Source organism: Typha angustifolia, chromosome 13 (assembly GCF_048772165.1).
Source record: "Typha angustifolia cultivar Huaian chromosome 13, ASM4877216v1, whole genome shotgun sequence".
NCBI classification, from domain to species: domain Eukaryota; kingdom Viridiplantae; phylum Streptophyta; class Magnoliopsida; order Poales; family Typhaceae; genus Typha; species Typha angustifolia.
In genome coordinates this window covers 16,884,955-16,898,022 of record NC_133251.1, presented here as the reverse complement: position 1 = coordinate 16,898,022, position 13,068 = coordinate 16,884,955, and the positions used below count along the sequence as shown (strand labels likewise).

Sequence of the window (13,068 nt, the reverse complement as noted above, 5' to 3'; positions counted from 1 at the left end):
TTTTAACGAATCATTGAATTATAAAACAAATTAATTATTATAAATACATTATCATCTGTTCTGACAGAGATAAAATTTTATGGTCGCTAATCTATTGATTCTATTTGTTTATAAAATTTTGTATTTTGCCATGGTTACGTCATTTTTTAAAATAACCTAAATTAAGACAAGAATAATGCCAGCTAAGATACGGGTCGGATGGGACCAAGACGCTCCAGTATCCAAGGTGCAAATTAGAAGTTGGGTTTGGATCCGGTTGTCTGAATTTTAGCGGGTGTGAATTGCTAATATACTACGCCAGTTATTAGTTATTATCATCTCCATCTTTTACTCTCTCTGCTCGCCGGGAGCGATGAACGGCGGTGGCGAGGCATCGGAAGAGAGAGAAGGAGTACTCGCGAGGGCGACGGAAGCGGCCGATGAGCTCTACCGCTTCCGCGACACCTTCTTCCCCAAAGACCCTGCCGAGAAGACCTCCAAGCTCAAAACCCTAGCCGACTCCGCCCTCGCCCTCCTCGATTCCCTCCCTCCTGGTATCTTTCGCCTTCTATGTCGTACTTTTGTTTCTTCTCTAACGAGATCCGGCCCTTCACCGCCACTCCATTGTCGCGATCTTCTTCTATTCTCGGTTCCGCTACAGTGCAAATGCTTAATCTTGTGCTAAGTTACCATGAATATTTTGTTCTAAGGTTTGTACATAAACGCTCTCCAAAGCTAAGGATCTGAGAGTTGTAGTCAGAGGTTTCTATGTCGATGTATCGTATGTAGCTAAGACAAGAAACTGATCGATACGGCAATATGCGGATGCGTAGACTGTTCGATCTACTTAAACTTGAGCATATTTTAACCACATATTATTCGATAAATGCGGTTTCAAGATATGCATGTAGTTCCATAGACACCGTCGTTACTATTTTCACTCATAGATACCATGAGAACCGAGAGGTCCTTAGTCATCTTGTCCAGACATGAAGGAAACGTGTAGCAACAAAGATATTAGACCATTGAGCTCATACTACTTGCACTTTTTGTTGGGTACCTGGATTTCTTAAGTAATGATTCTAGCATTGGATAGTCGGGTATTTCTGGTAGCTTTCTCTAACATTCTTGTATACGATAAATGTTGTCTGAGTTGGCATTCTGTTATTACTAATTCATGAAGGCATGTTCATTTTTTGAAGAGTTCATTAATTTTCCTTTATATTCTGCATAGAGAAAAGGAAATCACCAATGCAGCGTGCTGTTTATGAATATCTAAGGGGGAAAATACTGGACGTCTTTCCTGATTATCATAAGGAAGCAGAAGATCATTTATCAAAAGCTGTATGTGATAGTGAAACATAAATGTTGATTGTAGTATATCTATAATGTCTTGGCTATTCTTGAAGTTGTTTTGTTTTGTTTATTTCAGGTAAAGCTTAGTCCATCACTTGTAGATGCCTGGTTATGCTTAGGTAATTGCATTTGGAAAAAGGGTGATCTGCCCTCAGCAAAGAATTGCTTTTCATTAGCATTGAGCAAGGTAGATTTTGCAGCAAGATGAATAATCATTTTATTTTGTAAACTGTATTTCAATCATGAGGCATGGATATTTGTATATCGCAGGGACCAAACAAGAAAATACTTTGTCAATTGTCAATGCTTGAAAGGAGTGTGGCTCATGGTAAGGAGACACTTATGTATCCTCCAATTTTTCGAGTGAATTGATTGATCTATTGTTTCAATTCACTTTGCATTATATTGCAAATCATCTTTGTTGCTTGTGGATCTTTGGGTGGGAAATCTCTGGTCTCATTCTTAAGTTGATTATGCATGGTGGCTGGTTATATGACCAAGCTTAACAACATGTTCTCTCCTTCGTCCAATCAATTTGAGGGGCACTTTATTGTGCCATTTTGTATTCATCTTTGGATCTCCTTATCTTTTTCATGTCTTTATCTCTTTGATCGAATCCCATAGGTTCATTTTATTTTCCGTATCTTGCATTTTCATTCTTATTTTGCAGATTTTGATTTTGGCGGAAATGAGTACATCAAAATGTTGGAAATGAAATATAACTTTTGTATTTTCATTATTAGAGGAATCCTTATGCTATCTCTTATGGAAATTTTTGTAGGCACAGAGAATCAAGCCTTCTTAGTTGAAGAAAGCATTAAACATGCAAAAGAAGCTGTCATGTTAGATATCAAAGATGGAAATTCATGGTGTAAGATTCTTTTATCATCTACTTCAAGTGATGGATATGATGCCATCGTTTTATGTCTACATGTTTAGATGGTTGATGCTTTACACACAAACCATCACTGAACTCATTATATGTCATTTGAGCTTTAGTTTAACTGGTCTTTGAGTTAGTTAGGCGTCTAATAGAATTGATTGAAGTGATGATTAGTGTCAGAGTTTTGACTTATCTTCCATTATACTGTAGCAGTGATGCTTATTGTCTTTACAAAAGTAACATATGCAAATACATTCTTTTTCTGGTGTTTCTTCTGTTCTTGTTCTGTTTGATGCCATTTGTTTGAAAATTAGAAGCCCAGGTGTTTGATGCGAATCCTGAATTTTCTGAAAAAGGTAATGGATTAAGAAAAGTGTTCTAAGAGCAGTTACACAGCCCCTGAATGAAACTTCAATGTTACTTTTGCACAGACAATCTTGGAAATGCATGTCTCACAAGTTTCTTCATGACTGGATCCTGGGATCACGCAAAGCTTCAGCAGTCAGTGAAAGCATATCAAAATGCTGTAAGAGCAGACTTCATCTCATGTTTATCATTTTGTTTTCTTCTGCAGATTGTTGGAATGGATCAATCTTGCAAAAAGTTTCTCTTGGTAAAAAGTAAAGATGAACAACTTTAGTTAGATTTTAGTACTGAATTGGTTCTATGTTCAGGAGAAAGATGAAATGATGAAAGCAAATCCAGATCTTTATTTCAACTGTGCTACTGTAAGTGTGCAAAGCATCTAATTGGTACTCGTTGAATTCCTTTTTTTTTTCATGTAAATTTCTTCTTGAGTTGAGCATTTTGATTTGCCAATCACTTCAGTTGCCTCTGACAATGTAAATAATGTTTTTCTTTTTCCCTTTTCTTCAGGCCAACAAGTATCTAGAAAATTATGAGAGGGCTCTTCATGGATTTGAAGCTGCAGCTCTAAAAGATCCTGGGCTGGATGCAGATCAGGAAGTTCAAAAGATCATCAGTCTTCTGGATAAGCTAGAAAATTTGATGAAGGTAACATACTAACATATACTTTTAATGAAACATCATTCTTGCTATGAGAACGAAGTTTAAATTCATAAAGTATTTTTCTATATATCTACTTGTAGTTTAATTTCAAGCAGTAACTCATAAAAGTACTTTTATTTCCGCTGCAACTTCCATATTGTATGTTGGAACTTCTGAACAAGGAATTAAAACATTTATTGTAGGGACAGGTTTAATGATTTTTCTGTTGTTTGTTTTATTACAATTCTTCTGTTGTTTACTTTATGTAAAGAAGGTGATCTATCTCCTTCAGTTATATATGTTGTTTTGAGAATATTTTGGCTTTTAAGTTGAAAATTTCCAATAAAGTGAAGGAATGTTTGCAAGCATGTCTCTTGTTCCTAGTGTTGTATCTCTATGTGACACACATTTATTGCAGGGGCAGGTTCGGGCTAAACGATTAGCATCAGTCCTGTCAACCTTAGGCGAAGTCAATTGTAAGTATCAGTTTTCTTGGCACTTCTGAGCATGTAAAGCTGTTCTCCACATGAATTTGTTTTAGGACTTCTGTAATTGACCATGATTGCTGCTTTTCTTGTTAGTAAAATCATCACACAAGAAAGCTACCGTGAGTGTCCTTTCAGAAGGGCTGAACAAGGCAGTAGCCGTTTTGGCAAAAGTGCTTCTCTTCATAAAACATGATAATATAGCTCCAATGTGAGTCTCTCCATTCTTGTAGAGAACCTTGTGAATAATTCTGAATGCCATATATCAATAAGATTATTGTGGTAGACCAAGAGACCTCATGCTAAATTATTAATGTTTGGCCTTCATATAAGTGTCTATGAACCTTATTTTAAAACAGTGACAACTTGTTTTCACTTAATTGATTTTAATAGCTTAGATTTAGATGGGCTAAATAAAGTGAAATGGAGAGAAGGAAAGCATCATTCTTATAGCTTTTGACCATGCCAAGAAGTTTTTTATTTCATCTCTTGCTTCAAGTCATCTAGAGCATATTTATAGATAAACTGTATACTTCAGTCAGAGGTAGTTTATGATTCATATCATTCTTCAGGTACTACTTAGCATGTGATATGGAACAGACTAATTTCATTCTTTCGGTGTATGGACTACACAGTGAAGCAGTAAGCATTGCACGACATTTCTTTTGTCATTTTGTAACTTTGCTCATGTTACTGCATTTTTCTTTTCTCAATTTTTGGGAAATTTAGAAGTTATTTCTTCAGGTACTAGTTAGCTTCTTTTTTCCATAGTAGGTTGTAATATAATTAGCCTAAGACCTCTGGTCAATTTGTCATATAGATTAAGGAAGGTGATCGTGTAACGTTGCTGGAACCATATCATCGACTGGTAGATTTTTCATGGAAGGACAAGGTACATCTTTATACTTTTATTAATTAATAGCATTCTCTTTTTATTGTGTTATTCCTAAATGCACATGGAGAATTACTTCATTAATTTGATGAAATGTGACAAAAGAATAAAAAATTTGCACAACCATATAAGTTTGACCCAATTTATCAGGTTCAAATGATGTGAAGGACCGAATTTTGGGTTTGGGTCAGAATTGATCATAGTTTTACATTATGGCTATTGTATATGAATTTTGATCCCAGCTGAATGCAACCAATTTCCACCACTAGATTTTTTACGGACTTGCTATTTTGAAGCAGAACCAGCTTTCTGTTAGAAACTTAGAATCAGTCAACCTAATTTTCTTAAGGGAATATGAGTGCTTCTTCATTATTGCTCTTTCTCTGCTCCTTTTGATTTGGGTTTTTTATGAAGCAGCACTATCAATTCAAATCAATACGTGTGGATTTTATGGAACAAATTCTTGTTAATGAAAAAGCACCAGCTCCTCATCACACAGTAAGGGCTTCAATTCGTGCACAGCATAAGCCATGAAATTTCGCCGCTACTGGATCTTAAATCCTGCTGTAAGTCAATATTTACTGTTTACTCTTAACATGATTATGGTGTTATATATGTGAGCAGTAAGTTAATGTTTGCTCTTTGCTCTCAACGTGATATGGTGTTATATATGTGAGCCTGCAACTTTATCTTGTAATGGAGCACGAGGTTAACAAGTTTTGATCCTTATAGCCAATTCCTGTAAATCAGATTATATACACATTAATTTATGACGTTGCAAATTAACTTGGAGGTCAGGAAAACAAAAAAATTCAACGGAGTTGATACGCGGCAGCCTGGGGCTGCAGGGAATTTTTGTAGTCATCAGGATGGACGGCAGCTCTCTATTGGGTGTTAAAAATCATTTGTAATTGTTGGAACTCTTGTTTTAATTGCTGCGGATGATTTTGTAGCAAACCACACTGCCGCCAAGTATATGTACTGCTCCAGGGATTTTGGTACTGTTCCCTGAACTGCTGTATTGTACATCATTTGGCAGCCAGTCAACGGCTGCCATGTAGGTCTGCAGGAAATTCCAGCATTTGGGGGTGCAGAAAGAAAAAAGACTATTGCTCCCATTTAGTAATGCTGGTGATCCACCGGTCATGACTGTAGTATTTTGGGAGTATAATTTCGGTCTATAGTAACTAACCAGTAAGTGAGCCAGCCATACCTCTTGAGTTGAGTTTACTAAAATGTAGTAACGGTGCTGAGTTCGGGTCAGGAACGATCTAAGTGGTAACTGGTTAGTACTTATAGGTGGCAAAATCAATCATAAATCAATTTATTAAATGCGACCTAACGTAATGATCACATGACCCTTCTCAATTCGAACTAGCCCATACTGGAGCTAATTTGACTTGAACATGGTTACCCTGATCTTGAACTCGATTTGATATTGTGAGCTAATCAGGTCCAACTGAAGCATTAAAGTGCTAATGTCTGAGAATTATAAATACGTGTCACCATGCTATACTACGGCAGAGTCCAGTTCCTGCATCTCTTGGTAGTCATACGCCAACCCAACACACACCTAAATATGCATTTGCCATCTCGCCAGGCAACATTCGGCCAGGGCAGTACCGTTGACTAAAGTTAAAAGACATAAAAACCCTCCAAATTTTTCGTTGCGTTTCCTTCCAGTATTCCGCTACAACTAGGGCTGTCAGACTTGACGAGCAGCTCGGGCTCGGCTCGGACTCGGCTCGGGTGAAGCTCGAGTCCGGCTCGGCTCGATCAGAGCTGAGCCGAGCCCGAGCCATTATAATAGGCTCGAAATTAATATCGAGCCGAGCCTGAGCTGGAGCCGACTCGCTCAGGCTCGGCTCGATAGGCTCGATAGCCTGAGTCCCTATGACTAAGGACACGTGGCATAAGGAAATATTGCCACGTGTCCTTCACTAACTCATTCTCACCCGGAACCTACCTCAACATTCATCATCCTCACCTACCCCACCCTCACCTACCCCACCCTCATTAATTACTTCACATTTCCCATCACATCACCTTCCCCATCATCAATTCCCCCACCCTCACCTTCACTCTCACCCTCATCCACCCGATCACCTTCATTCTTCCCCCCCCCCCCCCCCCCCCCCCCGTCGGTCTCCATCGGCAACGACGGCAAACCACCACCACGGCGCCACACCTTCCTCCGTCGTCGGCCTCCTCCTCCTCCTCCTCCGTCGTCGGTCTCCTCCTCCTCCTCCGTCGTCGGCCTCCTCCATTCGTCTCCAACTCCTTCGGCAAGCCGCCGCCCACGTCGCCACCACCTTATCCTCTAATCGAGCTCGGTTAGGCTCAGCTCGAGCTCGGCTCGGGTTGAGCTGAGCCGAGCCGAGCCTGAGCAACATTGTGAGGCTCGAAACTAATTTCGAGCCGAGCCTGAGCTAGAGCCGACTCGCTCAGGCTCGGCTCGTTTACACCCCTAGCTACAATGAGTTAGGGGTATAATTTGATAGTTGTGATTACACCTGCTTTAAATCTGGGAAGTTTTTTTATATTTGATTTCGGATTCAATCACAATCATCGAATGGCATCCCCAGATAGATCCCGCACCGAATCCACCTTGATCCTCTGACAGGTATCAGGCTAGCAGCACACTTGTCACTTACTGTGGATGGATTAGTAATTCTGTTGACTTTTTACCGTTTACTAAGGCTATGAGAATTGAGAAGACGTCATGGAACCTCTCGTTCCACAAGAGTGAGGTGGTGTTGCGATTAGGCGCAACCACAGTTTAAAGCTCTCGAAAGGGCTCTTGGATAGACTTTCTTCTCTGCCTCTCTAATTCTCAATAATGGCAAATGAAGGTGATGTCAAAACCGCCCTGGAAACTCTAACCCTAGATCGATCAACTTCCGATGCCCTCGTTGACGGCAGCACTCTCGTCGCCCGGGCCCTCGCTGCCGCTGATGTTCGTCACATGTTCGGCGTGGTTGGCATCCCCGTCACCGCCGTCGCCACCCGAGCCGTCGCCGCTGGAGTCCGATTCATCGCCTTCCACAATGAGCAATCCGCCGGATACGCTGCTTCCTCCTACGGTTACCTCACCGGCCATCCCGGTGTCTTCCTCACAGTATCGGGCCCCGGATGCGTCCACGGCCTCGCCGGTCTCTCTAACGCTGCCATCAACGCCTGGCCGGCAGTCATGATCTCCGGATCCTGCGACCAGAGCGACTTCGGCAGGGGGGACTTCCAGGAGCTCGATCAGATTGCTGCCGTTAAACCCTTTGTCAAGGTCGCCGTTAAGGCCACGCGGATCTCCGACATCCCTCGCCTCGTCCGCGAGGTTCTTGCCACGGCTGTTTCAGGTCGGCCCGGCGGTTGCTATCTTGACCTCCCTTCCGACGTGCTCCACCAGACGATCCCCGAATCGGAGGCTGCTAGGATTTTAGCCGAGGCCGAAAACCCTAGATTTGAAGAAATTGTGGTTTCAGAGTCCGTGGAGATCGAAAAGGCGGTGTCTTTATTAAGACACGCAGAGAGGCCCTTAATTGTGTTTGGTAAAGGTGCTGCCTTTGCTAGGGCAGAGGATGCCCTCAAGAAATTGATCGATATCACTGGAATACCTTTCCTTCCTACCCCGATGGGAAAGGGTTTGCTGCCCGACACCCATGAGCTTGCAGCCACTGCCGCAAGGTCACTGGCAATTGGTCGGTGCGACGTCGCCCTTGTTGTCGGTGCACGGCTCAACTGGTTGCTCCACTTCGGCGAGCCGCCAAGATGGTCTAAAGATGTGAAATTCATACTTGTGGATGTATGCAAGGAGGAAATTGAGCTCCGGAAGCCCCACATTGGTTTAGTGGGTGATGCAAAACAAGTTCTCAATCTGATCAATAGAGAGATCAAGGACAGGCCATTTTGTTTGGGGAGGTCACATTCATGGGTGGAGGCCATTTCAAAGAAGGCAAAGGAGAATGTGGCTAAGATGGAACTGCAATTGCGAAAAGATGTGGTGCCATTCAATTTCTTCACCCCGATGAGGATTATTAGAGATGCAATTCTTGCTGAGGGGAGTCCTGCGCCGATACTTGTGTCTGAAGGGGCAAACACAATGGATGTCGGAAGGGCAGTGTTGGTGCAGAATGAACCAAGGACAAGGTTGGATGCGGGGACATGGGGAACAATGGGGGTCGGTTTAGGTTACTGCATTGCAGCTGCAGTGGCATCGTCACCTGGTCGATTGGTGGTGGCCGTGGAAGGGGATTCTGGATTTGGGTTCAGTGCAATGGAGGTTGAGGTATGGCCAATGCTTTTTGTGGCTAGTATTAGTATTCTTGAATACTTGTGCTAATATGTCTCACTCAAAAAATATCTGTTTTGTTATTTAGAGTACCTTGAAATAAGAAACTCCCAATCAGGTATTTTCTGTTCATGCATCACTGTGTATGTGTACATTGTTTTAGATATTTCTTGTTCCATCATGCACATTGTTTTGAACATTTTAATCTGACTTCCCAAGTTAGACATGTTAGCTGGCCCGTTCATGCAACAATATGCATGCTTTATTACTCATTCCTTTCAGTCTCAGACTCTCATCAGTTCCTTTGTGATGACTAATATTACTATATATTTGCGTATATTTCTCACTGAAAATGTTTAGAATACCTTACAATTATAAGAATTCCCTAATTGAAGATTCTGCTCTTTGCTTTAGTTCTACTGATTTTTCGGTAATGGGATTATTTTTCAAGCATAAGATTGCAAAACACCATAGTGGTATATATATATATAGCTAAGATATCTTGCTCAATTATCTTGTTTGAAATGACCTCATCAGATGTGCTTTTCTCATGTCTGCAGACTCTAGTGAGATACCAACTTCCAGTTGTGGTGATTGTCTTTAATAATGGCGGAGTTTATGGTGGTGATAGGAGAAATCCTGATGAAATAACTGGACCATACAAAGATGACCCTGCTCCAACTTCTTTTGTTCCAAATGCAGCTTACCATACTCTTATTGAAGCTTTCGGAGGAAAAGGTTATATTGTTGGGACCCCTCAAGAGCTCAAATCTGCTCTTTCTGAATCATTTTCTGCACGAAAGCCGGCTGTAATCAATGTGATCATAGATCCATATGCTGGTGCAGAGAGCGGGAGAATGCAGCACAAAAACTGAGGTACTCCATATACATCCTACATGAAGTTGTGCTTAAATAAAATAAGAATGAACTATTATACAACGTTGCTATATCAACCTAATGGGTCTTTTTTTCTCATCTGGCCTTCTGAAAAGCCACAACAGAGACTACTATCGCATGACTGTTTGTAATTAGATCATATGTTGTGCAACTATCCGAAAACTAGGAATTTATATATATTGTTGATTTTGTTATGTTTCTATTAACCTCAATAGAATATATTGCTAAGTTTGTCTAACTTTTGGATATGCTATTGAGCATGAATGTCAGTATGGTTTTTACTCTGGTTTTTTTCTCAGTAAAGGATGAGTATTTGCTGTGTTCATAGCCAAACAATCGCTTACGCCTCTCTATAGAGACACAGGTTTGCTGATTCCAAACAAATGCTTTCGTGCTTGTAGACTGTATAACAATTTCCTTGACTTCTTACACCCAAAATACCATGCTGCATGATATTAATCCTATTTCAAGACTAGTGAATCGTGCCATGAGAGATATCCATGTAGGAAAGTTAACCCAGGAGGCATTCTTGGATCATTTTCTTGCATAGAGAAGATATACTATAAATCCTAACCCCAAGAATCACAAAAAGATTCTAGTTGTAATAATGTGTGGCCAACAAGTGACAATATTTTGACAACGTTGGAATGTAATATCTTTTGACAGAGGACAAAACAATTAACATACACACAAATTATCTGATGTTATCGGATTGAACCAAATCTTTAATGCAGCTTCTGTACTTGCCAATCAGATCCTTGACATCAAATTAAGGCTATGAGCATAATCACCCTAACTAAATAAGGGTCTATCCGGCTCGGCTTAAAAATGAGTTGTGATCTTAACTTTAAAATATGCTTTAAGATAATTTCAAGCCTAGCTTGACTATGAGCTGGCTCGATCGATTAAGTTTAATAAGACTCAAAATAATTATAATATATATATATATTACATTATATTATAATTTTATTATATTATAAGATTTATTTAAACGAATTGTTAAGTAAAGAGAAATATTCATTTGCTGAGATACTGGATTGAGATTTTTTATTCGTTTTAATATTTAAATTCGTATTCATATATAAATAGTTATGGGGACACGAGAATGAGTCGAAAAATAATATTTAAATTAATATTCATGTATTATTTAGTTTAAAATATTTATAAAAATAATGATTACTGAAGACTTTTTAGTTATATAAATCTCTGATTTATTTTGTATATATGTCACTAATATCATAAACAAGGTTATAGATATCTAATCCATATTTATAATTGTACTTAGCAAATATGGTAATTAAATTAACTATTTGTATTCAGATATGTATTCGAAGAGAAATTGTGGAAAGAAATATAATTTTATTACCATATGATTCGTATTTGCTCCGTTTTCGGCCCCCTACTAAGAAGACATGATTCTGATCCACTTATCCAGATTGGATTTAGACTTTGGACGCATCATCGAATTGGACATTAATAATTTATGTGCATCCAATGATAATGATCGTACTTAACGGTGAATACAAAGTCATCTCTTCGATTAGAACGGATGCCAAGCCTGTTTACAAATCATAACCTGGTTCAATCCGTATATATAACCCTGATTGTGTCCGTGTTGTGTGTAGACGGATGTGTCTAAATCCAAAGCGATTATTCCAAGCATTTCCAGTTGCTGGCTTGTGGAATCACTCAGATTCCACTAGACAAACATTTCTCATATTCTTTAGGAACATTGTTTTTTTGTTTTCAATAGGAAAAGGTTACACTTGAAGAACTCGATACAGTACTCACAGTCATCAGGTAAACGATCATTACAATATATACCCAATTATTCCAGAAAACCGAGAAAAGAAAGAAAGAAAGAAAGAGAAAAGAGTGAAATAAAAATAACCGAGAGAGAGAGAGAGAGAGAGATAGAGAGAGAGAGAAAGACGGAAGATAATAGACGTCTTTGATCTGCATGAATTAATTAAGACTCAAGCTGTGCATACCAAACCCCCTGGATCTTCACATCCTTGGGCACTTTCGCCCCCAAGTCGGTGTCCGACGGCTGCACGCTCTCGAACACTCCGATCAACTCCCCGGAATCCGCCTTGCTCTTCGTCACGCTCAGCGTGATCGTCCCTGTGGACGATGCCGCGTTCTTTATGTTCTCCTTCGTCAGGTCCTCCTCGTCTCCCCTCCCCCCGGCCGGCAACGCCACCGCGTTGTCGTACCCGGTTGACCCGCCCCGCCCCTTGGGGTCCAGGAACGACGACCCACGGTAGCTCGGCACTAAGAACTGCCCGCTGAAGCTCTCCGGCTTGCCGGACGCCACGAGCTGCTTTACAGTGAATAGGAACGGCACGCGCTCCCCGCCCGGGAGCTGCACGGTGACGGCGGCGTAGTCGATCCCGTCCTTCTCCTCGAACTTGATGGTGCCATCGGAGGACACCTCGAGAGGGCCCTCGATCTCGTCTAACGTGTAGGTGAGCCGGGTCATGAGCTTGGTCTTCTGAAACTCCGGGGCCGAGTTCTTTCCGACGCCCTCCGCCTTCACGGTGAAGGAAGTCGGCTCGAGGCAGAGCTTCTTCATGTTGTACTTTCCGGCCTTGAAGACGAAGGAGTCAACGCCGCCGTCGACGGTCGGACATTGGTTCGCCGTGCCGGTGCCCTTCACCTCCATGTAAGTCTTGCTCTGGATCTCGTCGTAGGTCAACCTCTTCGGCACTCCCTCCGCGTTAGCTCCCTGCGTCATTCTCACGAGTTTCGATCAGTTCAATCCATAGTTAATACTATGGGCGACATTATGACCAACAAAATTGTTCAATTAATAATCGATGCAAAATTTACCGAGACAACAAGAGCAGAGGTAGCGAGGGCGAAGCCGGTGAGCTTGGCGGCGTCGGCGCACCGCTGTGCCAGCTCCCGGAGGTCCGACTGGATCGAGCAGGTGAGCCGAGCACCGGCGGCCGGCTCGAATCCAAATGCCTTACAGAGGTGCGACGAAGACCGCAGTGGCTGCACGGCAGCCGTCCGGCCGGCCGAGCCGACCTTAGCCGGCTGCATTAACGTAGCCGCAGCTTGGAGAGAGCTAGCCATATCCTTATCCTATACTTCCTCTATTACACTCAGTCTCACTATCTCTCTCTTCCTCTCTCCGACTCTGGGATAACTTATCCCTGATCTTATTCTGTGATTCCTACCTTCTGAGGTCTTTTTGTTAAGGGGAGTGTGGTGGTATGTGTGGGTGGTGGATAAGAGGATTGGGTAAGGGATAAGCTCCCATTGGTTACGTGGCAAT

At 41.5% G+C, this 13,068-nt stretch overlaps 3 protein-coding genes across 6 annotated transcripts; 2 read left to right on the top strand and 1 right to left on the bottom strand.

Moving 5' to 3' along the window:
* The first annotated feature begins 302 nt into the window (after positions 1-302).
* On the top strand, positions 303-5,607 carry LOC140775043 (uncharacterized). Of its 4 annotated transcripts, XM_073118279.1 has the most exons (15): positions 303-533; positions 1,214-1,323; positions 1,412-1,522; positions 1,606-1,663; positions 2,117-2,206; positions 2,536-2,574; positions 2,650-2,744; positions 2,893-2,946; positions 3,095-3,232; positions 3,645-3,702; positions 3,808-3,922; positions 4,284-4,353; positions 4,532-4,603; positions 5,021-5,169; positions 5,402-5,607. In XM_073118279.1, exons 1-14 carry the CDS (start codon positions 353-355, stop codon positions 5,135-5,137), a joined length of 1,308 nt encoding a protein of 435 aa, XP_072974380.1. In that variant the 5' UTR covers positions 303-352; the 3' UTR covers positions 5,138-5,169; positions 5,402-5,607. The 4 variants fall into 4 exon arrangements, with proteins under 4 accessions (XP_072974380.1, XP_072974381.1, XP_072974379.1 ...); XM_073118280.1 differs by lacking the exon at positions 5,402-5,607 and having other exon boundaries at positions 3,651-3,702; positions 5,021-5,173; XM_073118278.1 differs by lacking the exon at positions 5,402-5,607 and having other exon boundaries at positions 5,021-5,173.
* A 1,258-nt stretch (positions 5,608-6,865) lies between these two features.
* On the top strand, positions 6,866-10,023 carry LOC140773897 (2-hydroxyacyl-CoA lyase). Its single transcript, XM_073116676.1, has 2 exons — positions 6,866-8,885; positions 9,449-10,023. Exons 1-2 carry the CDS (start codon positions 7,443-7,445, stop codon positions 9,761-9,763), a joined length of 1,758 nt encoding a protein of 585 aa, XP_072972777.1. The 5' UTR covers positions 6,866-7,442; the 3' UTR covers positions 9,764-10,023.
* A 1,528-nt stretch (positions 10,024-11,551) lies between these two features.
* On the bottom strand, positions 11,552-12,966 carry LOC140773900 (oxygen-evolving enhancer protein 1, chloroplastic-like). Its single transcript, XM_073116679.1, has 2 exons — positions 12,618-12,966; positions 11,552-12,513 (listed from the first exon to the last, which is right to left on the bottom strand). The coding sequence occupies exons 1-2, from the start codon at positions 12,864-12,866 to the stop codon at positions 11,755-11,757; spliced, it is 1,008 nt and encodes a 335-aa protein (XP_072972780.1). The 5' UTR covers positions 12,867-12,966; the 3' UTR covers positions 11,552-11,754.
* Positions 12,967-13,068: the final 102 nt, after the last annotated feature.